General features: G+C 45.6%; 1 protein-coding gene across 2 annotated transcripts in view; it reads right to left on the bottom strand.

Annotated features, from left to right (window-relative positions):
• Positions 1–5,090: 5,090 nt before the first annotated feature.
• The window catches only part of EFCAB11 (EF-hand calcium binding domain 11), a 168,813-nt gene continuing 149,692 nt past the window's right edge, over positions 5,091–24,211 (bottom strand). Inside the window, exon 6 of one of the 2 annotated variants that reach the window (XM_005888608.2) lies at positions 5,091–5,302. In XM_005888608.2, the coding sequence (XP_005888670.1) occupies positions 5,221–5,302 (82 nt within the window). In that variant the 3' untranslated portion in view covers positions 5,091–5,220. Of the gene's footprint in view, positions 5,303–17,167; positions 17,196–24,211 lie in introns of those variants that run through there. The other variant, XM_070378380.1, reaches the window with a different exon arrangement.

Here is a 24,211-nt window from a genome sequence, read left to right as displayed (position 1 = left end):
GCTTTTGAGAAGAGAGAAAACCAATTCTATCTGTGCTTTGACAGGCTGGACTGAGTTTCATGACGTGGGCCTGTTTCTTATCAGCACCTCCTCCACTCATCTTTATACCAATGAAGAGGAACATATGGATGGACTGATGGGAACAGAAGAGCATGGTGGGCTGGAAGGCAGTGTCACGGAAGTTTCTGCAGATGCAGACTCGGGATGCCATGAGTGACTGGATGCCACAGCAAAGGAGGATGGGGAGATGGGAGAATTGGAAGGAATTCTGAGGCGGCTGGTTCAGATGATGGCTTGCGCGGGGGAATGGGGTTGGCGCCACTAACAGAAACAGAAGACGCAGAATGAGAAGCCAGTTTTGGAAATCAGGGGAAACGAGTCTAATTTTAGTTCAGTGAGCTTATAGGGAGGTGGAAGTGTCCAAGAGGCAAATGAGAACACACGTCTGGGTGAAGCAGAGACCCAGACTGAAGACAAAGACGTGTTGGTGGAATCACACCAAGAAAGGTGACAGAGAATGAAATCATCCTTGGAGAGGGTGTTGATCTAGCAGACTGGCTGGTTAGAGGACCCTGGTGAATACGAACGCTTGTGAGATGGTCGAAGACACAGGAAGAGAGTAGGGAAAAACAGGCACAGGAATGTCACAAGAGAACAGCACTATGGAAGCCAAAGAGAGGAGGACCCCAGAGAAGGGACGAGCGGGACGAGGTCCGAGAGGGGCTGCTGGGTTTGGGCCCTGGTGGATCACTGGGGACCTCTGAGAGATGGCCTCCGAGTTGCCGCAAGGGGAGACTAGGGCTGAGGGTACTGAGAATCAGCTCTCCCTGATACCCCTGAGGGAGAGAGAAGTGGCAACAGCTTCCTTTACCCTCTGTGGCTACCTCTGAAACCATCAACTCAGAATGGGACTTGAACCCACGGTCTTTTAACTGAGATCACACACATGGTGTCAGGACTACATGAAATCCCTTGGCCTGCAAGGAGATCCAACTGGTCCATCCTAAGGGAGATCAGTCCTGGGTGTTCAATGGAAGGACTGATGCTGAAGCTGAAACTCCAGTACTTTGGCCACCGCATGCGAAGAACTGATTCATTTGAAAAGATCCTGATGCTGGGAAAGATTGAAGGTGGGAGAAGAAGGGGACGACAGAGGATGAGATGGCTGGATAGCATCACCAACTTGATGGACATGGGTTTGGGTGGACTCTGGGAGTTGGTGATGGACAGGGAGGCCTGGCATGCTGCGGTTCATGGGGTCGCAAAGAGTCGGATACAACTGAGCGACTGAACTGAACTGAAACCATCAACTCAGAATGGGACTTGAACCCACAGAGTTTTAACTGAGATCACACAGCTGGTGTCAGGACTACATGAAATCCAGGTTCTTGATGTCTCATTGCAGAAAGAATTCAGTGAGAGATAAGTGGTAGGTAAGAAGTGGATTTATTAGAGAGAAACATGCTCCACAGACAGAGTGTGGGCCATCTCAGAAGGCCAGAGCAGACCTGGGTACAGGGTTGTCAGTTTTTACAGGGCTGGATAATTTCATCGCCTAGTGAGTGGGGGGAGTATTCTAGCTATTTTGGGGAAGGGGTGGGGATTTCCAGGAGTTGGGCCACCACCCACATTTGGACCTTGATGGTTGACCTTGGGCCTGCCATGGTACCTGCGGAGTCTCATCTAGCTTGCTGCTGTATTACGATGAGCGTGCCCCGAGGCTCAGGGTCTAGAGGCAGGCGACCTGTCTGCTGTCTTGGACCCGCTTGGTTCTAGCCAGTTTGCCGTGCCCACCTATGTCCCTCTTTTAAAGGCTGTGCCCTGCCCCTCCCTCCCACTTCACCTCTCCTTAGTCTGTTTATTAGACTCTTCTTCTCTGTTGCCCCAGTGAATGTTGATGTTACCTAGGACTCTGTCCTTGGCTCTAAGCTCGTGACAGTTAGGGTTCTCTTGGTTTCAGATAACAAAGAGCAACTCCAGCTGGCTTGACCAGAAGGATTTACTGGAAGGAAAGAGGGTTACCTCATAGGACCCAAAGGGCTATGACTGGACCTTGTGTACAAGCTTTCCCCAGGAACCCAGCACTGTGGGGGTTTGTTAGCTTCTTCCTTGTTCCCCTCTTGGTGTCTATTTCACTTTCTGCTCTCAGTTGCAAACCAGCTGCCTAGGTTTTCATGCCACGTGGTGGCAAACATGCCTGCCCCTCGCCCTGGGGTCACACCCACTCGCTCGGCCAGAGGAGCGAGTTATGCCTCCCTCACTCGCTCCTGGGGTCTTCCAGGGGAGATGCTGAGCTGATCCACTTGCACAGGTGCCCATCTGTGGACCGTTCACTTGAGGGCACACCAATGAGTGAACAGTGCGGACAAAACCACGTGGCTCGGGGATAAGGGCGGGGCAGGGGCTTACAGGAGGAGGGCTGGGGCTGGATTCTGGGGGGCGATGGGGGGACAGTGACATGAGCAGCTTCTCAGCTCCCCTCTTTCCTTTGGTCTCTGCTCTGCCCGGAGTCCCGGGCCTCCTAGGTATCAAATCCTGGAGGTGCCCTCCCTCCTAGAGAAGGTCCAGGTCATGTGGCTTTCTTCTAGAAAAGAAAATATAATGACTTCCCCTGGGTAACTCAGACAGTAAAGAATCTGCCTGCAATTTGGGAGATCTAGGTTCAATCCCTGGGTTGGGAAGATCCCCTGGAGAAGGGAATAGCAACCCATTCTAGTGTTCTTGCCTGCAGAATCCTGTGGACAGAGGAGCCTGACGAGCTACAGTTCATGGGGTCACAAAGAGTTGGACATGACTGAGCGACTAACACACATAAATAAACACACACAAACACACACATTCTATTTGACTTCCCCTCCCTGTGACCAGCCCTCAGCAGACCTGGTTGAGTGTCCAGGGATCAAGCCTATATTCTCAAGATGAATCATAGTTGACTGATCCCGAGCCAACTGCAGCCTGTTTATCTAGGGTGTCTGCACTTGGAGCGGGACAGATCACGGGCCAGTTCCTCCTGAGCATGCTGCGAGGCTGGCGGGGACCATGGGACAGGGGCACAGTCCAGAAGCATGTGTGCTGTTGCTTCGTGTTTTCCGGGAAACCCAGCTGCACAGCTGCCCTTCCAGTGTTAGACTCCAGAGGCTAGCCCAGGATTTCCTAGCAAATTCCTTTTCCGTCTAAGCTGGTTTGGGGGAGGTTTCTTTCACTGAGACCGAGGAGTGCCTGGACTAATTCTGGGTCGGAGGAGATGCCCAATAGCTGTTCCCACCCTGGCCTCCTCCCCCCACTCAACAGGAGGACGTGACTTCTCCCTCTCTCCTGTCATGTCTCCAGGGAGAAATAAGGTCCAAACAGTCATTGCAATACAAGGTTGTGGTATTCTGGCAATTACTGAATGCTGGCATTTTGTTGGTGAACTACTCTAATTTTTAAATTAAAAATTTTTAAAGCAGGATCACTTATGTACTGAGATGAAGACCAATGATTCAACTATTCAAATTACAATAAAAATGCTTGCTGAATAAAACTCTGCCCAGGGGCTTTTCATCAGTCAGAACAATTTGTCCAAAAACACACATGATGCTGAAAATCCTGATCTACTTTTTTTCTTGAATGACACTTCATTTGTTCTTCTTAATGATTTTCAAAGTTTTCTTCATTTGGATGCTTAGCATATGCTAACTTTGGGATAAGACTTTATTTTTTAACAACCTTTTTATTTTGGAATAGTTTTAGGTTTATAGCAAGATTGTGAAGCTGGGAGAGAGAGTTCCCACATACTTACACAGTCTCCTCTGTGATGAATATTTTCTGAGTGTGTCCTTGGCTATGGTACATGTGTCACAATCAATGAACCAATATCGATACAGTATTATGAACTAAATTCCACACCTCACTAGTGTTTACCTAATGTCCTTTCTTCTGTTCCATGATCCCATCCAGAACACCAAATTACATTGAGTTGTGAAGTCCCTTTAGGTTCCTCTGATTTATGACAGTTAATTAAGTTTATCTGCTAATAACTGTTAGAAGGATGCTTGGTTAATGTTTCTACTTGACAAATTTACATTTTTCTTTGACCTTTAATCCTTTTAAAATTAGACTTAAACTAGATGTTTTCACAATGTTGTTAATGTTTGGAATTCTGAACACTTACAGATAAAATATTAGTATTGATATGAGTATTTATTTTAAATAAGTGCTGAATATCCAGGGTCACAGTCCCTAGATCCCAGGTGTGGATGGGCAGAGCATGGAGAACAGGAACACAGATGGCTAAGACCCTTGGTGCATGGAAGAACCTTCCAGAACCAGTCAGAGTCCAGGAGAGGGCAGCCCAGGGCTTGCTGTTCTGCTGCAGAACCCCAGGCCCAGGCCATTCTAAAGGATTCTGCAGATAAGTTTTGCTCCCCAAATCCTTGCTGCACCCTATTCTTCCTCTGTGTGCAGCTGGAAAAGACTTACTAATTACAGCCAATCTGTATCTCGGTCGTACACAGCTAGTGCCCTAGGGCCATTCTTTGATGATGATTTTGGTGAATACGAAGGATGCATGTAGACTTCCCAGGCGGCTTGTTGGTGAAGGATCCTCCTGCCAAGCAGGAGAAGGGTTTGATCCCTGAGTTGGGAAGATCCCCTGGAGAGGAAAATGGCACCCATTCCAGTAGCCTTGCCTGGGAAATCCCACGGTGCCTGTTCTTAGAGAAGTCTGTATCTTTGTTTTCCCGAAGCCTTGCTCAGTGCCTGGAAGACAGTCAACACTCAGTACGTGCACGTGCTATTATGTGATCAACCGACGCTGAACGCACGGAGGAAACTGGCACTGGTGGCAGGAAAAAACACCCTCTCCTTGGGGGTTAGGACCTGCTGAGGGCCAGGGAGCCTCTGGGTGGGTGTCGAGGACCAGGAAACGAGTGGAGCCTCCCTGCCTGTGATGTGGGTGGGAGTCGGGGGCAGCAAGTGAAGAGGAAGGGTTGGGGACGACCCTAGCGGCTGTGCCAGCAGCAGCCGAACTCAGGGCTAGGGCCACATGGAAGAAGATGACTTATAATAGCCACCTCTAGGAGTCTGAGACGCAAGCAGTCGTGAGCATCTGAAGACCATATACAGAGTTTAATGGAAGGTATGCAGTATGACACCATCGCTAGGGTGGAATCTGACATCTCTTTACATCACCATCTATTCTGGTCTCCGCAGAAGTTGCATACAAGCAGCACACCGTAATTACGCTTGCTTTTGTCCAGAGTTCATGGCATATTCGAAGTCTTTAAAGCTGACATGACCATCTGAGTCTTGATCTACTTCCCTGGAAAATGAAACAGAAAGTGATTTACAGTGAGTTTCATCCCTACTTCCGCACTGCATTTCTCTATCTTATCTGCGGGAAGGCTGAGGTCAATGGCTATCCTTTTTTTTTTCCCTTGCATTGATAATACCTAAAGAGAGAAGGAAAGGAAAAAGTATTTATTAAAATCTACAGAAATGATATATTCAATACATTTAAAGGAATGTCACCAAATGCACAAGTTATATTTTTTATATTAAAAAAGGCAGGAGTGATGGTTTTTCTAGCCATCCTGCAAATTTTTTCTGTGATATGTCAATAAACATACATGCATCTGGCAACCAAAAAAGCAAGGCAGGAGGCTGCAAAGAAGAGGAGAGTTTATTTGGATTCTGGAAGAATTGCAATTCAGGAAATACAAACCTGGGTAACCCTGAAAGTGTCCTGAAGAAGAGATGAAAAGCCACAGGGTTGTTAAAAGCTGCCCGGTGACAACTGTGATTGACTCTGACTCAAGCCAGAAAGTATTTGTCCTTGAGGACTCACAAGTTGTTTCAGGGTAAGAGTCCAGTAAGTATCTTGAGTTTCTGGAAGGTGTTCTGGATGACAAAGGACCTTGATGTCCGTAAGTCACACTTCCTTACTGGTCTCCTGGCCCCATGGCAGAGGGCTCTTAGCAACACCAACACCATTTTGATTTTTCCCATCATACATTGCACAACAGAAATGTGGCGTAGACAATTAGGAGGTAAGAAAAACCTTTTGGGGGACTTATCTGGTGGTCCAGTGGCTGACTCCCTGCTCCCAGTGCAGGGGCCCTGGTCAGGGAACTAGATCCCAAATGCCAAAACTAAAAGACCCTGCATGCTACTGCTAAAAAAGATCATGCAGGCCACCGTTAAAAAAAAGAGATCTCACGCTCAACAAGGAAGATTCCACAGGCCGTAACTAAGACCTGAAGCAGCCAAATGAATAAATATTTTAAAAAAGGAAAAACATTTTGGGAGTAAATAACTATAGTGGCGGGCATCTTGCCTCGCACTGCCTTCATCTCACTGAATCTGTGCACAGACGCAGGATGGGCCCATTCTGCAGACACTGATGTTCAATGTGCTGGTAGGATCACTTGGTAACAGACATGAAACTCAAGTCAGGATGGTTAAATTCCCAAATGTGGGCTTTACACTCTATTCTACACATCTCTCTATGTAAATAGGATGTTCCAGATGGAAGTAGTTGTGTTGCAATTACCACACAGCTAACTCAAGCTCCAAAAGTTTTCATTGACTTCATTCGTGGCCTCGGAAGCTCTGTTAATTCCTCACAAACACCCGATAAGCTTTTCTGAATCCTAGGAAGAGAGGTGAAGGCGTGAGCCTCTGACTGGTTGGCTGAGGGTGTGGGTGGCCTCAGCTGGGTTGTGCCTTGTCCCTAGGGCCACTGACACGGGGGCATTGCTCCTTTGAACAGGGAGCAGAGAAATGGTGCTCAGTCCCCCTAGTTAACATAACACACGGCAGAGGGAGAAAATCGTGGTGTAACAATACGCTCAGCTGCTACCGGGAAAGCAGTGCTTACTTCAAGCGTGTGTTTGAGGGGTAACTGTTGAGCTGTGGTCACAGCTCCTCTTTAGGGGGCAGTCTAAAACAATGCATTACATGCCTTATGTGGTGCTCCTGGGTTGGCGCAAACTATATTTTGTTGAAACAGCAAATGGTATCAACCAGGACAAAGGGCTTTTTAAAGCAAGGACTGGTCCAAGTAACAGAGCCACTAATCACTGTAATAGTTTTAAAGCAGGCTTTTAAAATATTGAATTCTAAAATAAACTTTCTGAATATTTCATGCCAAAGTCTCTGAAGTCTATAACGGTATGGGATAGAGTGATAATAATTTTTCATTCTTTTGAAGTAAAGAAAAATCCCTACTTCTCTGCCCCAGGGCAAAACCATGTTGCAGTATGTTAGTGTAAAATGACTGCAGACTGTGAGGCCCATTATTCTTGCTACTTCTTTTGGTGAAATATACATGACAATTTCATGCTGTACAGGACCAAAAGCGGAATGTCGGATCTCTTCTAAGGGATTAGAAATAATCAGTATCACATGTTACTGACTACAGAGTATAAATCATCCCCTTTATTAAATTAGATAATTGAAGATTCTTAATATTGCCTAAGTATTTTTTCCCAAGGAATTGGATTAGATAAACGGCCTTTTTTCTTTCCACTCTGAACTGGGATGATTGAACTATAAATCTCATAGGGTGAGTTAAGTGGATAACTTAGAAAAGTAATATTTAGGATAAACTGTTTCTATATATATGTGTGTGTACATTTATTCACTTATTGAGATGCTGAATACTTGTAGAAAAGGAAACCCCTTTGCCTGATTCTCTCAGTAAATAACCTTTTTGTAATTGCATTAACTTTTTATTTTTCTTGCCGTCTTTGCCAAAGCTTCCCATCATAAAATGATTACGGTATAACCAAGAGGTATTAGAATGGGAAAGTTTATTCATAAAGCTTGGAGTGGCATTTTTATAATGAATGGAGGAACATCATGTTTATATTTAGAATGAGACATGGTAAAATACCATCTTCTGACTTCCCTTCCTCATCACATACGTATCGCGGTCGTCTCAAGGAGAATGAAGAGGAAATTCACATTTCAGAGCTATACTTTTAAAAGCTAAAATACTGTTTTTCATTGCAGACGGCATTACTGCAAAGGAAGCTCTCACAGCACCCACACTCAGATTGCTGTGTGATGCAAGAGCAGACGCGCTGGCGGGCGGACCCGGTGGTGCTGAGGAGACGAGGCCCATGTCATTACGCAGAAAGGTTCATGGCTTCTGTTTACACCGTTTAACCCTAAAAGGAGTACACTCTCCGTCTGAAACCAGAGTGTGCTGTCTTGGCGTCACTGACACACATTCAGCACTGAAATATTCCACCTCCAACCAGAAATAAACGCTGGGAAGGCAAGAACTTTCTCGTTTGCTGCAAGGTCCCCATCTCTTGGCCCACAGTCGGCAATGACTGTTTATAGAGTGAATGGATTTGTCGAATAAGTGAATCTGGGGAGACAGTGGACAACATTGTGGAATATCTACTGCCTCCCAGGAGGTTTGGGGGGATTAAAGAAAGTACGTCATCACTGTTTTTACAGAGTTGAAATCCTAGGCAGAGACATAACACTCTGATGGTGGCACCTAGGAGCCATCGCTCAGGGACCCATAAGGAATGGTCAGTCGTGGGTTCCATGCCCAACCACATTTTGTAAACGCACACCAGATGCAAGAGTCCAAGTGAGAGATAGACTCCAAAAACTGAGGTTGCCTAGACGAGCAGTGAATGGAAGGAACCCCTTGAGTGTCAGGCTGAACAATAAGAGACAAAGAGCGGGAAGCTGGAAACTGTAGCGAAACACTGGACACGTCTGCATCTGACCTGCCCTCCAGCTGAGCCCAAGCACTTGAAGCCACGTAAGTAACTGCTCTTTTACTGGACATAGGAATATATGTATATATATATATATACACACACACACATGAAATATAAGCCTGAACACACACACACACACACACACCTCCCTGGTGGCTCAGTTGGTAAAGAATCCACCTGCAATGCAGGAGACCCTGATTCGATCCCTGAGTCGGGAGGATCTGCTGGAGAAGGGATAGGCTACCGGCTCCAGTATTCTTGGGCTTCCCTGGTGGCTCAACTGGTAAAGAACCTGCCTGCAATTCGGGAGACCTGGGTTCGATCCCTGGGTTGGGAAGATCCCCTGGAGAAGGGAAAGGCTACCTACTCCAGTATTCTGGCCTGGAGAATGCCATGGACTATACAGTCCATGGGGTTGCAAAGGGCTGGACATGACTGAGCAACCTTCACACACACACACACACACATACACACACACACACAGGCTTATATTTCACAGCTGGCTTTTTAAAGAAATGAACAGTTTATAAAGATAGATGAGAGGAAAATAAATTGCCATGAACAACAGTAACTGCCTTCTAGACATGTAAAGCCAGTTAAAGACTTTTTGATTTGCTTGTTTCTGAGATGCAAAGGGAGAGCTGGAATTGATCTGGGGAGTAGGAACTCCAGAGGGTTGAACTGCTCTGTGTAACTCAGTATGAACATTTTAGGACCATCTGGGTGGAGGAGATGACAAGAAAGATAAGAGAGGGAATTCCCTGGTGGTCCAGTGGTTAAGACATCAACTTTCCACTTCAGGGGGCACAGGTTCGATTCCTGGTCAGGGAACTAAGAGCCCAAATGCCATGTGGTGAGGAGAAAAAAAGAGGGAAGATGCAAGAAGAAGGACCTCCTGACGGGTGGGGAGGAGGCTGGGATGCAATGAGAGGAGAAATGGCCCAAGAAAGGCCCCGTGCTCAAAAGGCCCTTAATTAACTGCTACGTTTATGTGGACTCTGAGGTTGTTTGTGTTGCATGTCATGACTTGTCTTTTATCTTCACCAAGGACTGTGACAGCCACACAGCCTGAGAGGGGATGGTGTGGTTGCAGTGTGTGCACCGAATCTGGCACAGAGGATGGAGTTCGGCGATGTGTTCAGTCTGAGTGGGTGCAGTAGAGAGCAGGAGAAGTCAGTGGGGGGTGGGAAGATGACCCATCAACTGAACGAGCTCAGAGAGAAATGAGAACTCAGAGCCACAGGCCTTCCAGAAACTTGCAAAACCTTATAAAGTGCTGTAACATTCCACAGGGAGTGGAATGGGAGTTCCAGGCAATCCTATCTGGACTTTGAAGGGCGGAGGACGCAGGGTGACCGCGCGATACACTGAGAACTTCAGGCAAGTCTACACTCTGTCCATTCAGCTGAATCCCAACAGTTTTCTTATCTGTTAAAATTCCAACATTTTTTGGACTTGTCAATAAGTGGTTGTAATTACTTCTATCAGCATAAGCTTTAGCATTTGTCTTTGTACATCCTGATTTGTTAAGCAAGATTCTCTCTCCTTTTTGGGATGTGGCGTGGACTTAGCCCAGACGAGATGTTTCCCTGTGATCTAAAGGCTAAGTGGTCCCCACCTTGAAGAAGCCAAGGTTTCACACTGTGAAATTTTTATTAAGCTCAGCTGTACTGCTGCTCTAACATTATATTCTAGAGAAAAACAGGTTGTTTTTAAACTTAAAAAAGACATAAACAGCAAATGTTTCTCACAAGTAGTACATGTTCCTTGTGCAACAATATTTATATCATACCAATTTCTTTTAAGGGGCTTCCCTGGTGGCTCAGAAGGTAAACAATTTGCTTGTAATGCAGGAGACCTGGGTTCAATCCCTGGGTCAGGAAGATCCCCTGGAGAAAGGAATAGCAACCCACGCCACTATTCTTGCCTGGAGAATTTCATGGACAGAGAAACCTGGCAGGCTACAGTCCATGGGGTCACAAAGAGTCAGACACAACTGAGAGGCTGACACTTTTAACAATTTCTTGTAATGTTTTGAAAATACTTTTCATTGTAAAATAATTCACAAGTGCCCCATTGTTAGGTCTCCAAAGTCAGATTTCAAATCAGAGTACGTGCTTTTGCTAAAGTTACTTAAAAAAAAAAAAAAAAGGAAGGAGAGAAACAAACAGGGAAGGAATTGAAACAATGGAACATTCTCTATTGAAATGATGTAAAGACTGTAAAAGTGATGTTTTTATGTGGAAAAAAGAATAAATACTATGTATATTATAACTGTAATCTCATAAACATTTATATTCATTTGGGCAGAAGTGGAAGATTATAAACTAAACACAAATTTGTTTTATGGGCTGTTTTGGATTGAAATATTCTTTAGTATTGATATCTTTTTCAACTGAAGGAGTATTTCCTTTCTTTTTGGTCTGAATTTTCTAAACAAGTGACCTTATTTCACAATGTCTAAATCTTCATTAGAGCAGGATTTCTCAATCTGGGTGCTGTTGACATTTGGGGCCGGATCACTCTCTGCCATGAGGGCTGTCAGGCCTGCGCACTGTAGGGTGTTTAGCAGCATCCCTGGTTTCTACCCATCTGATGCCAGGAGGACCCTTCCCCACGGGGACACTCAAAACTGTCTCCAGATGTGGCCAGGTGTCTCCTGGGAGGGCTGCGGGACAAAACCATCCCTGGTTGAAAACCACAGAGCTAGAATACGTAAACCGTGAACTTCCAGATGTTCAAGCTGGTTTTAGAAAAGACAGAGGAACCAGAGATCAAATTGCCAACATGCGCTGGATCATAAAAAAGGTGAGAGAGCTCCAGAAAAGCATCTGTTTCTGCTTTACTGACTGTGCCAAAGCCTTGGACTGTGTGGATCACAATAAACTGTGGACAATTCTGAAAGAGATGGGAATACCAGATCACCTGACCTGCCTCTTGAGAAACCTGTATGCAGGTCAGGAAGCAACAGTTAGAACTGGACATGGAACAACAGACTGGTTCCAAATAGGAAAAAGAGTACGTCAAGGCTGTATATTGTCACCCTGCTTATTTAACCTATATGCAGAGTACATCATGAGAAACACTGGGCTGGATGAAGCACAAGCTGGAATCAAGATTGCCAGGAAAAATATCAATAACCTCAGATATGCAGATGACACCACCTTCAGAAAGTGAAGAACTAAAGAGCCTCTTGATGAAAGTGAAAGAGAAGAGTGAGAAAGTTGGCTTAAAGCTCAACATTCAGAAAACGAAGATCATGGCATCTGGTCCCATCACTTCATGGGAAATAGATGGGGAAACAGTGGAAACAGTGGCTGACTTTATTTTTTTGGACTCCAAAATCACTGTAGCTGGTGAGTGCAGCCATGAAATTCAAAGACACTTACTTCTTGGAAGGAAAGTTATGACCAACCTAGATAGCATATTAAAAAGCAGAGACGTTACTTTGTCAACAAAGGTCCATCTAGTCAAAGCTATGTAGTCATGTATGGATGTGAGAGTTGGGACTATATAGAAAGCTGAGCACCCAAGAATTGATGCTTTTGAACTGTGGTGTTGGAGAAGACTCTTGAGAGTCCCTTGGACTAAGGAGATCCAACCAGTCCATCCTAAAGGAGATCAGCCCTGGGTGTTCATTGGAAGGACTGATGTTGAAGCTGAAGCTCCAATACTTTGGCCACCTGATATGAAGAGCTGACTCATTGGAAAAGACCCTGATGCTGGGAGGGATTGGGGGCAGGAGGAGAAAGGGACGACAGAGGATGAGATGGTTGGGCGGCATCACCGACTCGAAGGACATGAGTTTGAGTAAACTCTGGGAGTTGGTGATGGACAGGGAGGCCTGGTGTGCTGAGGTTTATGGGGTCGCAAAGAGTAGGACACGACTAAGCGACTAAATTGAAGTGAGAGGAGCCAGAGGTGGAGCCATTCTCTGGAACATTCCAGCTAAATCTACACTTACTAGAAAACTGCTTTAAAGACACCCCCTGGCCGCAAACAAGTGATTTCGGGGCAGGGGAGGCACCCGTGTTTCTTGGCTGGATTAAGCAGATAGTTGCCTCAATGCTCTGCCCCACCGACACCAAGGTTTTGGTGGAGCCCAGAGAAGACCTCTGGGGAGGCAAGCCCTCGGGGGTGCTAACAGAGCCAGCGGCGGGCACGTCTGTGTTCGCAGCGCACAGGCGGGCAGTCGCAGTTACTCTGAGTCACTGGGATAGTCACATGAGCATTGGAAGTTGACGCCCCATTTAGCTCACCTGAAACATGGATGAGAAATTTAACGTGGAGGCAAAGACTGAGATGAGAAAAGTTTTCTGAGTGGAACTTGAGGGGTGGGGGGAAAGGGAGAGAGGCCCTCTTTTTCTCTGATTCTTCACGGAGTAATTTAAAGGAAAAAGGTCAAAACTGCCGTTATGTTAGTGTCAGAGCTGTCATACTGACTGAACGGCGACAGCTAAACTGGCCCTCCAAGCCAGGAGCCCCTGCTGGGCGCGAGCGGACGGCCACTGAAGACCGGCGCTCAGCCCGCGAGCGCGCGGCCCTCCGGCCGGTCCCCCCGCCGGCGCGCTCGCCTCTTGTCGATGAGAGGCCTGTGGGGTTCGGCGGCCGTTCAGTCGGCCAGGCGTTCGTTAATTCTACCTTGGTAAGACGTGTGTTAAGGGAAACCACTCAGACGCACAGAAAGCCGGAAGAAGCGTTTAGCCGGCTTCCGGTCTTCGGCGGCTCCCTCCGCGGCTGTCTGGCGCCTGCACCTCGGCGAGCCCGCACGCCTTCCCGCCCCGCCTCTCTCGCCGCTCTCTTTTGCTGCAGCGCCTCCCACGTGCTTCCAGCCGCCCACCGTGGCTCCAACCCGGGGCGGCCCTCGCCCGCACAGTCGCGAGTATGAAAAGAGGCGTTAGCGCCCCCAGCTGATTCTTGACCCGTGAGGGGACAGGTGTCAGTGGATAGTCACTTTTCTTTGGTCCTTCCGGGGTGGCTCTCTGGACTCAGGGAAGCCCTCCTTCACCTCAGGCTTGCCCTCACTCACCGGTCCACGCTTGCTCCCCGAGGTTGTACCCCAAACAAGCAACCTGCGCGAAGCCCTCATCTAAAGCTCTGCCTTCAGGAAGATCTCAGGCTGACGTGGACGAAAGTTTGAGAGATGAAGTTCTCACGGGCATTTAAATTGCCATCAGCGGTAGCATGTCACAGCAGAGTCTCGTTCAGGTAACAGGGAACTCACTATTGAAACAGATCAGCTTCTTCTCTTCGGGAACTGACTTTCAGACCAAATTAAATATTGCCTTTCAGAAGAGCTCTGAAGTTTGAAGTTTCAAGCAATTGAAATGCCAAGGACAGCCAGAAAAAGAGAATCTTCTCTTCATTGTCTCATGTGCATGTCTTATTTAATACTATTTAGTCTGCCAACAATACATGGTATTTAGACTTTAGGTGAGTAGTTTAGTTCGTCTTCACTTTCTGCCATAAGGGTGGTATCATCTGCATATCTGATGTTATTGATATTTCTCCCGGCAATCTTGATTCCAGCTTGTGTTTCTTCCAGTCCAGCGTTTCTCATGATGTACTCTGCATATAAGTTAAATAAGCAGGGTGACAATATACAGCCTTGACGTACTCCTTTTCCTATTTGGAACCAGTCTGTTGTTCCATGTCCAGTTCTAACTGTTTCTTCCTGACCTGTATACAGGTTTCTCAAGAGGCAGGTCACATGGTCTGGTATTCTCATCTCTTTCAGAATTTTCCACAGTTTCTTGTGATCCACACAGTCAAAGGCTTTGGCATAGTCCTTAAAGCAGCAATAGATGTTTTTCTGGAACTCTCTTCCTTTTTCCATGATCCACCCTTATGGCAGAAAGTGAAGAGGAACTAAAAAGAAAAAGCCTCTTGAAAAGAGTGGTCTGGTAATCTAAAACAGAAAACAGTCAAAGGCTTTGGCATAGTCCTTGAGAATAGATGTTTTTCTGGAACTCTCTTCCTTTTTCCATGATCCACCCTTATGGCAGAAAGTGAAGAGGAACTAAAAAGAAAAAGCCTCTTGATGAAAGTGAAAGAGGAGAGTGAAAAAGTTGGCTTAAAGCTCAGCATTCAGAAAACTAAGATCATGGCATCCGGTCCCATCACTTCATGGGAAATAGATGGGGAAACAGTGTCAAACTTTATTTTGGGGGGCTCCAAAATCACTGCAGATGGAGATTGCAGCCATGAAATTAAAAGACGCTTACTCCTTGGAAGGAAAGTTATGACCAACCTAGATAGCATATTCAAAAGCAGAGACATGACTTTGCCAACAAAGGTCCGTCTAGTCAAGGCTATGGTTTTTCCAGTGGTCATGTATGGATGTGAAAGTTGGACTGAGAAGAAAGCTGAGCACCGAAGAATTTATGCTTTTGACCTGTGATATTGGAGAAGACTCTTGAGAGTCCCTTGGACTGCAAGGAGATCCAACCAGTCCATTCTAAAAGGAGATCAGTCCTGGGTGTTCTTCGGAAGGACTGATGCTAAAGCTGAAACTCCAGTACTTTGGCCACCTCATGCGAAGAGTTGACTCATTGGAAAAGACCCTGATGCTGGGAGGGATTGGGGGCAGGAGGAGAAGGGGACGACAGAGGATGAGATGGCTGGATGGCATCACCGACTCGATGGACATGAGTTTGGGTGAACTCCGGGAGTTGGTGATGGACAGGGAGGCCTGGCGTGCTGCGATTCATGGGGTCACAAAGAATCGGACACGACTGAGCATCTGAACTGAACTGAACTGAGGATCATGTATTCCTCAATATAAGAGTGTTGTTCTGCCTTCTGGACACAGAGGTATAGCTATGGACTGGTTGTGGGCAGGTGGTGGAATTGGCCACTTAGGATGAACTATGGAGGATAAAAGGCAGGCCAGGAAGAAAGGATGATACAAACCAGGCAAAACTCTGGCCTCCTTAGGACCAGGTTCTGCCTACTAGATGAGAGACACAGTGCATGCTGTTGGTTACCTCCCCATCACCTGTGCTACTCAGCTGTGTGGTTTGGGTGAATGGATCCCACCCCAAGTTCCGGAAGTGGGATCCCACTGGTTTAAGCCAACCAGTTTAATCCCACTCTCCTTACTATAGTGCCTGGTTTGAGGGATCATTGGCTACTAAGGACATGACATTCCTCCTCTGACCACTGCTGATGGGTAAAGAGTTGTGTGCATATGTGCTCAGCAGTCAGTTGTGTCTGACTCTTTGTGACCCCATGGACTGTAGCCTGCCAGGCTCCTCTCTGCTCCTGGGGATTCTCCAGGCAAGAATACTGGAGTGGCTTGCCATTTCTTACTCCAGGGGATCTTCCTGACCCAGGGATTGAACATCTCTTGCGTCTCCTACACTGGCAGGTGGATTCTGGGTAAAGAGTTGGGTCAATCATGATGAAGCCTGGGCATTTTGTTTGTCAGCTAAGAAGAAGCTGTCTCACTGGACAGCTGGGATGCAGAGATGACAGGACCTTACAGCAGTCGTTTTCCTGACACAAGAGTACAACTTCCATAACAGTTCTCTGAGTCACTAATCTAAAAATTTATGCTTCTGCTTTTCATGGTCAATTATCAGCCTGAAAGTGGTGCTACATACAGTGAAGGGAAGAGTCAGAAGAATTACAGAGTGAATTGGAGCCTAATCAACCAGGCCTGAAGCATGCCCAGTTTCAAAACTCTTAGTTACATGATCCAATAAATTCCCTGTGTTGTTAAAAGCAGTCTAAAAAGTATTTTCTGGTACGTGCAAATAAAAGCATCCTGACATGTCTGGTGTCCCACCTGAAATCTTTTCTGAACTTTGCAATATCTGGAACTTTGTAGCCATAGAGTAGACACTCATAAGTTCAATAGTTTTGAAATAATTATTCCATTTTGAAAGAAACCCTGAAATAACTCAGATTTTCCCTTTGGGTGCTATCTGAAGATGCTGGATTAGTCTCCATAATTCTGCATTCTAAAGAAGTTACTTTCTCACTGCAATCCCAACAAAAATCTTTGTTTACACTGCCTTAGCTGTGATTATGTGCTGAAGGAAGCTACTGATGGGACCAATATGGTTTTCTCCCAAACAGTGACAGAACAGATTCTACAGTCCAAGGGAAAAAAAAGAAACATGGATGGGAAATGCAGTCACAGCTGGCAAAAGTGATTAACCATAAATAATGACTCACTTTTTCCTATTTACTGGGTTTTTAAAACAAGGAGTCTTATTTAAAGCTAGAGGTATTTTAAAAGGAGGAAAGAATGTACTTTCAGAATGTCTGATTATTGACCACTTGTGCACATGTGGATAAATGCAGTCAGCATGTAGCCCAAAGTCTCATTTCTGGCAGAGTTTCATATCCCTTCTCCGTACGTGCTTGAGCAGAACCGCCAATACACAGTGACCTGATCTTTTTACTCAGTTTGCGTCTCTGGAAGAGAAGTTGTGATGGCAGGAAATAGCTTATGTCAGAGAGCTGTAGGGATAAAGAACAAAACCCAAGTGAGTCTCTCTGAACTAATAATAAAAAAATCTGGTTCCTATACTTTTGGGTCACTAGGTCCTCTGTTCCCCCCGCATGCCATATCTGTCTAGGAGGCCTGCTCTCAATACAGCAGGGAGCGGTGTGGTCCACCGGAAAAGGCCCAGGAGTGAGCTTTTGTCTCAGCGAGGCTGGGCGACCCTGGGCAAGTGTCTCAGCTGCAGTGAATTCCAAGCTTCTTGCTGGTCAAGCCGAATGGCTGGGCTATGATTGCTAAGCTGATACAGCTCTACACTGTGATCAATCTACGCTGGATCTCAATCTACTACTAGTGTATTTGTACCAAAAGTCTAAAATGGCAAGCCAACCCCCAACCAGCCATTTTTAGCTTTTAAAAAGTAGTTTTGAGTCTTCAACCCTGCAGACAGGTGTAAAGATCCATAAACATATATAAATAAAAATAGGAAAAAAAATGATCCTGCCTTCAACAGTGTGAAACATGAATGGAGAGAAAGCCATTTCTATTTCAAATATATAATCACTTCAGCTGAGATATCTAGTATCATCGTGAACTTGATTATGAGATAAAAGAAGTGGGCCAGAGATGGCAATCATTTAATCTCTTAAGAACAGCTCTTCTGAAGAGCTTTTCACACTATGCTCCATAGACTTCTAGCAGGTTATGATCTGGCTAGAAAGAAAGCATAATGATGAGGAAAATTATGTTTTCAATAACACATGCTTTTACAGTACAAGTCCTTCCACAAAGGAGGCAATAAAATGAACTCTGACCACTTTAACAGATGGCGTAATGGCTCTGTGCACAGATGTGGCCTCTCTGAAAACAACAAGTTCATAGCCTTGATTGGAGGTTTAGGAATGAGCTGAACTTTCAAGTGTGATGTAGGAAAGATTACATACTTCCAGACAAGAAAGCTGAGTATTAGTGGGTTCAGATGCTTGGAGAGATGGGCTAAAAGAATAAAGCTTAATGAGCTTCATTTTGCTAATGCAACAAATAGAGTTGAAGATGAAATATGAACTCTAAACATCAAGCCATTTATAAATGCCCTGCTGATAATGCTGTTAGCCCCTGTCGGATAGGGAAGCTTGCTTTTTCAAAAGCATACTTCCTCGGAGTCAGAAAACACCAATTGTCAGGTGATGCTTATTTTCCCCAGTAGTATGATGTTTTTGAGTGGAATATATCTTTCATAATACATTTAGGGGGACTGTGGAATTTTTTGTTTACTTATTTGTGCTTTCCTTTTTTAAGGAAGACAGATAAATTGAATCTAAAGTTTATCTGGATAAAGAAATATGCCAGGAGAATATTTTTTCCAAAAAATAATAATGATATCAAAACAAAATATAAAGCCTCAGTGTGCTTATGGCCCAGGAATTAATGAATGAGAATGGCATCCAGATACACATACATACACACACATACATGGGAATTCAGCAGTGATCAAAAGAGGCATTTCAAGTTGGTGGGGATAAAACAAATTGGTAGGAAAAGGAGCTGGGATCACTGACCCTCTGTTTATCCACTTTGGGATGGCTGGAGTCTGTTTCCATGGCAGAGTCTGCTATGTGTTCAACAAAACTTGTTTCCTTTTCTTCCTGAGAACATAGCTAAGCCACATTTTCCAGCCTCCCTTGCAATTAGATGCCACTGGGAGTTCTGGCAACAGAATGATAATAATATAATAATATAGAAAGAAAGAATATCCATTGTTCCTTCTAATTAAAAGCCCTCGCATTTCAAAGGAGTGAACAGGACCTGACAGTCACCCCAGGGACTGTGGCATGGCCAAATCCTGAAAGATACTCTCATCCTGTGTTAGCAGAGACGCACCAGTAATCCAAGGGATTAATTCTATATATTAATAACTTGGTTATAGGAACATTGTTTGAAAATCCTATCAAGTCATTTTTCTCACTAAATGAAGAGTACAGGAATTTATAAAAATTAAGATTTTTAACTGTTCACACTCCAGTTTTAAATAATCCATTTGGGAAAAATAAGATTTCACTTCTCAGGCCACTTTTCAGTGATGTGTGTCGCTGAGCCAATGGAAAACCTGGCCTTACTTCTGCATAATTATAATAAATTTATTGATGGCTTTGTTTACAACATACTCTCAGCATGTAAAAACTCTGGGTCTGTGGACAATAATAAGCAACATTAAAAAAATGAAACATTTCATAATGAAACAATTCCCTCAGGTTATCAGAAGAACCCTGTTCTTCAAAGACCACTTGTAACAGCAGAGGCACACCAAATGGAATGAACACAAGGGCTTTTCCTATGAGAATTTCAGCCGAAAGAGATGAAGGTTCAGAGGGCACATGGCAAAGGTTTAGAAAATTGGGAAATGCAAAGAGAATGAACATGGCCAAATCAATCAAATGCTAGGCTAAGATCAAGGGGCCCCCAAATCCAAGTGCAGAGAGAGCACTTGAGCACTGAAACCTGCTAGCAGACAGGACTTCTTTCTTTCCCTGAAAGACTAGCTCCCAAGGTTAGTATGAGGATGGGGGAAGAAGAAGGGATGCCCCTCTTCCCCCAGCCTTAATGAGGCCCCACAAAGTGCACAACCCTCTTGTCCTGCTAGACCTCTCCCCACCTGCCCAGGACTGACAATCCACTCTCCAGGGGGTGACCACAGTGCCGGAAGCTGGCATGACATTTGCCTTCCAGAGTGGGTGGGAGGGCCAGGGAGAGTCTTCAAAGGTTTTAGGCTGAGAACACAAGCTGGCTCATGGTGGGGTTTCAGTAATGTGTAAATCACATTAGGAGTGTGTGTGTGTGTGTGTGTGTGTGTGTGTGTGGTGGTTGCGGTGGGGCTCTTCCTAGCCTTGGGAAGAAACTGGACTCGCCCATAAATGGCCCCAGCAATACAGATTTCAGGGATTCAAATTACTGGCCCCATCCAGTGTGACATTTTCCTCCCATTATCCAGTCTCTCCTGCCTCCAGGCAGGGCCACATCATTGATTATGGAGTATTCCAGCCACTAAAAAAGATCCCGACGATCATTAAAGACATTAAGTGCTGATCGGTGCTGGCGGAGTGAGTTAAAAGGTTCGTGCCCTTCTAGTAACAACTCCACGGGGCTATTTCAGGATATTTATTAAACAAATTAAGTATTTACATTATGCTCCAGCACAGAGGCAGAGTCACTGAGTGCCTCTGAGTGCCACAAGAAGATGAAACCAAGAGAAGTTATGTTGGGGAAACTGTTTTTCCAGTTTCCTAGAATTGGGGGCTGAGGACACACTGACTTTTGGGAACAAGTCTGCGTTAGGCAGGCATCAGCGGTGTCCCTGTGCCCACCTGCACACAACTTTTTTATGTACCTGAACCAAGGGACCAGGAAAAATTCATCACGATCCCAGGTGTTTTCCTTCCGGGTATACAGTCTATGTCTTAGAAAGTGGTGATTAAGGACTAGAAAAAGGGGCTTAGTAAAGAATATCTCAGTTAGTAAAGAATCCACCTGCAATGCAGGAGACCTGGGTTCAATCCCTGGGTTGGGAAGATCCCCTGGAGAAGGGAAAGGCCACCCACTCCAGTATTCTGGCCTGGAGCATTCCATGGACTTCACCCCATAGTCCATGGGGTGGCAAAGCGTTGGATACGACTGAGCGACTTTCACTTTCACTTTCAAGGACTAGAAAGACAATTAAGGAAATCTTCAAAGCCTAAATGAAATGGGTCTACTCCTACAATCCCCCCCCCAAATTAAAAATTGTAATACCATAATGATGATGAACCTAATCTGAAAGTATTTTCTTGGCCTATGGTGCTATGGTTTCCTGTGGTAAAGGAATCCATGTTTTTCAAATACAGTGACAGTCCATGAATGTTAGGCCCTCTGCATTATATTAGGATTAGTTTTCCTCCTGACTTGACTGGAAACTTGCAGTCTTTACATTTTATCACATTTTTATTACATTTGACTCGGCCACACTGGCATCCAAGGAACAAGTGCGGTATTGAACATGTGCATAGGAAAGTTTATTACATTTGACTCGGCCACACTGGCATCCAAGGAACATGTGCGGTATTGAACATGTGAATAGGAAAGTTTATTACATTTGATTCGGCCACACTGGCATCCAAGGAACAAGTGCGGTATTGAACATGTGAATAGGAAAGTTTATTACATTTGACTCGGCACACACTGGCATCCAAGGAACAAGTGCAGTATTGAACATGTGAATAGGAAAGTTTGGAAACGGGAGAAAAGCAGTATCACTCACTCTCTAATAGTCTTAAAGCAATTACTGTGATCACTGTGGCACTTTGCTTTCTGATTAGGGTAAGAAATTCTGTATCCTGCTAATTTAAATGTACTAGAAACATTTACCCCCCATCATTATAGTCTTGATTATTTCCACTTTAATGGCTGTATATGATTTCATCCTCTGGAGTAGCAAACGGCAACCCACTCCAGTATTCTTGCCTGAACACTCTGTGGACAGAGGGGTCTGGCAGGTACGGTCCATGGAGGCGCGAGAAGTGGTACACCACTGAGCAACTGAGTACATGTGGCATTACCAAATGGATCTATAATAATTTGCATGTCTGCTGGACTTTGGAAATGCCCTGGTCTTTCTGCTTTTATATTTGTGCCAGTGAACACATCCATTAAAAACCCTTTCTCTTAGATTCTTGAGGACTTCCCTGGTGGTGCAGTGGATGAGAATCTGCCTGCCAGTGCAGGGGACACGGGTTCAATCTCTGGTTTGGGAAGATTCCACGTGCCACGGAGCAGCCAGGCCCACGTGATGCAACTCCTGAAGCCTGCGTGCCCTGGAGCCCATGCTCCGCAACTGGAGAGTAGTCCCTGCTCGCTGCGCCTAGAGAAAGCTCACATAAAGCAAGCAAGATCCAGCACAGCCAAAAATACATAATAAAATAAAATTTTAAAAAGTATATTAAAAAGTAGATCCTTGAGTTCATTTATTTATTCATCAGATACACCCTAAAAGCCACTATGAACCAGGAGCATTAGGTGCTGAAGATGTAGGGGTGAGCCAGAGAGAAACAGAGTCCCTTGCAGCTTTTAGTCCAGACAGGGAGGGAATTAAATAATTAAACAAGAAAGTGGAACCACCAGTGTGCTAAGTGTCTTGTGCTCTGTGTGCTGTGCTTAGTCGCTCAGTCGTGTCTGACTCTTTGCGACCTCCGTGGACTGCAGCCCGCCAGGCTCCCCTGTTCATGGGAATTTTCCAGGCAAGAATACTGGCGTGGGTTGCCATGCCCTCCTCCAGGGGATCTTCCCAACCCAGGGATTGAACCCAGGTTTCCTGCATTGCAGGCAGATTCCTTACCATCTGGGCCACCAGGGAAGCTGAGCACCTCAGGAGAGAGACAGAAGGTGCCATGAGAGGGCAGGATAGAGGAGCCGGGTGCGGAGGTCAGGGAAGTGGTACCTGAGGAAGCGGATGGGGTTGAGATCGGAGTTAAGAGTTAACAGGGAGGTACAGGGCAGGGAAGAGCTGTCCAGCAGAGAGGACAGCATGTGCAAGGGTCTCGAGGCAAGAGACAGCAAGTACATTCAAGGAACTGGACGAAGCTGTGTGGCCAGAGTACACAGGATGAGCATGGAGCCCAGTGATCCTGCAGGGTGACTGAGATCGCTCAGGGCCTGGTGGGCCACTTAAGGACTCCGGCTGTAATCCAAAGGGCTATAGGAAGTTGCTGAACTGCTTCAGGGAGAGGGCTAATGTGCTTAAATCAACACTTTGAAAGTGCATCCTTGCTGAGGTGGGCAGACTAATGGCCCTCCAAAGATGTCCATGTCTGAATCCCTGAAACGTGCAGTTATGTTCCATGGGAAAGCTGGGAGAGGGTTGTATTGAGAGACAGAATTAAGGTCATTGACCTTACAACGGGAGGTTATTCCTAGACTATCCAGGTGGGCCCCACGTAATCTCAAGGGTCCTTAAAGGTGGAAGAGGGAAGGAGGAGGCTCAGTAGAGAGTCAGAGAGAGACTGGGAGATGCTAAGCTGCTGGCTTCGGACATGGAGGAAGGTACCATGAGCCAAGGAGCGCAGGTGGCCTGCAGAAGCTGGAAATGACTCTTTCCCTAGAGCCTCTGGGTGCAGTGTGGTCCTGCTGACACCTTGATTTTGGCCCAGCGAGGCCCATTTTGGATTTCTGGCCTCCAGAACAGAACGCTGACAAACGTGTGCTAAGTCACTACGGCTGGGGTGATTGGTTACCGTAGTTGTAGGAGATTAATACGAGGGAGGAGAGCGAGAGTTTGGCTTTGGACAGTTAAGTTCTGGATGTCCTCCGCGAAAAGAGTATGGAAATTTGCGAGTATTCATGTGTTAGCTACTTTTCTAATACGTTGTTGTTTAGTTGCTAGGTCCTGTCCGACTCTTTGTGACCCTGTGGACTGTAGCCCGCCAGTCTTCTCTGTCCATGGGATCTCCCAGGCAAGAATACTGGAGAGGTTGCCGCTTCCTTCTCCAGGGGAGATTCCCGATCCAGGGATCAAACCTTCGTCTCCTGCCTTGGCAGGCAGATTCTTTACCACTGAGCCACCAGGGAAGCCCTTCGCTAATAAGTGACATGGTAATTTTTTTGGCCACACCCACAGAATATGGGATCTTAGTTCCTCAACCACGGATAGAACCTACGTCCCCTGCATTGGGAGCATGGAGTCCTAATCACTGGACTGCCAAGGACGTCCCATCAGTTATATGATTTTTAAATAAATCTGACTTTTCAGGATTCCAGTTTTATGTTACATTTAGAGTCAGTTCTACTTCTAAATCTCTGAGTGTATAAGCTTGAAAAGAAACAAATATATTTTTCCCTTAGATTCTTGTCAGTACTTGGCAATCATTGGGGGAAAAGTGATATTAAAAACACTGGATCTAAACTAAAGGGGGAAAAGATTCCATTAAAAAGGTAGCACATATATAAAATTATCTTAAAATACTTTAATAAAAAATGTGTTGAATTTATATAAAGAAAACGACAAAAT

The sequence above is a fragment of the Bos mutus genome, chromosome 10 (genome assembly GCF_027580195.1).
Source record: "Bos mutus isolate GX-2022 chromosome 10, NWIPB_WYAK_1.1, whole genome shotgun sequence".
NCBI classification, from domain to species: domain Eukaryota; kingdom Metazoa; phylum Chordata; class Mammalia; order Artiodactyla; family Bovidae; genus Bos; species Bos mutus.
This window is presented reverse-complemented; position numbering and strand designations above follow the sequence as displayed.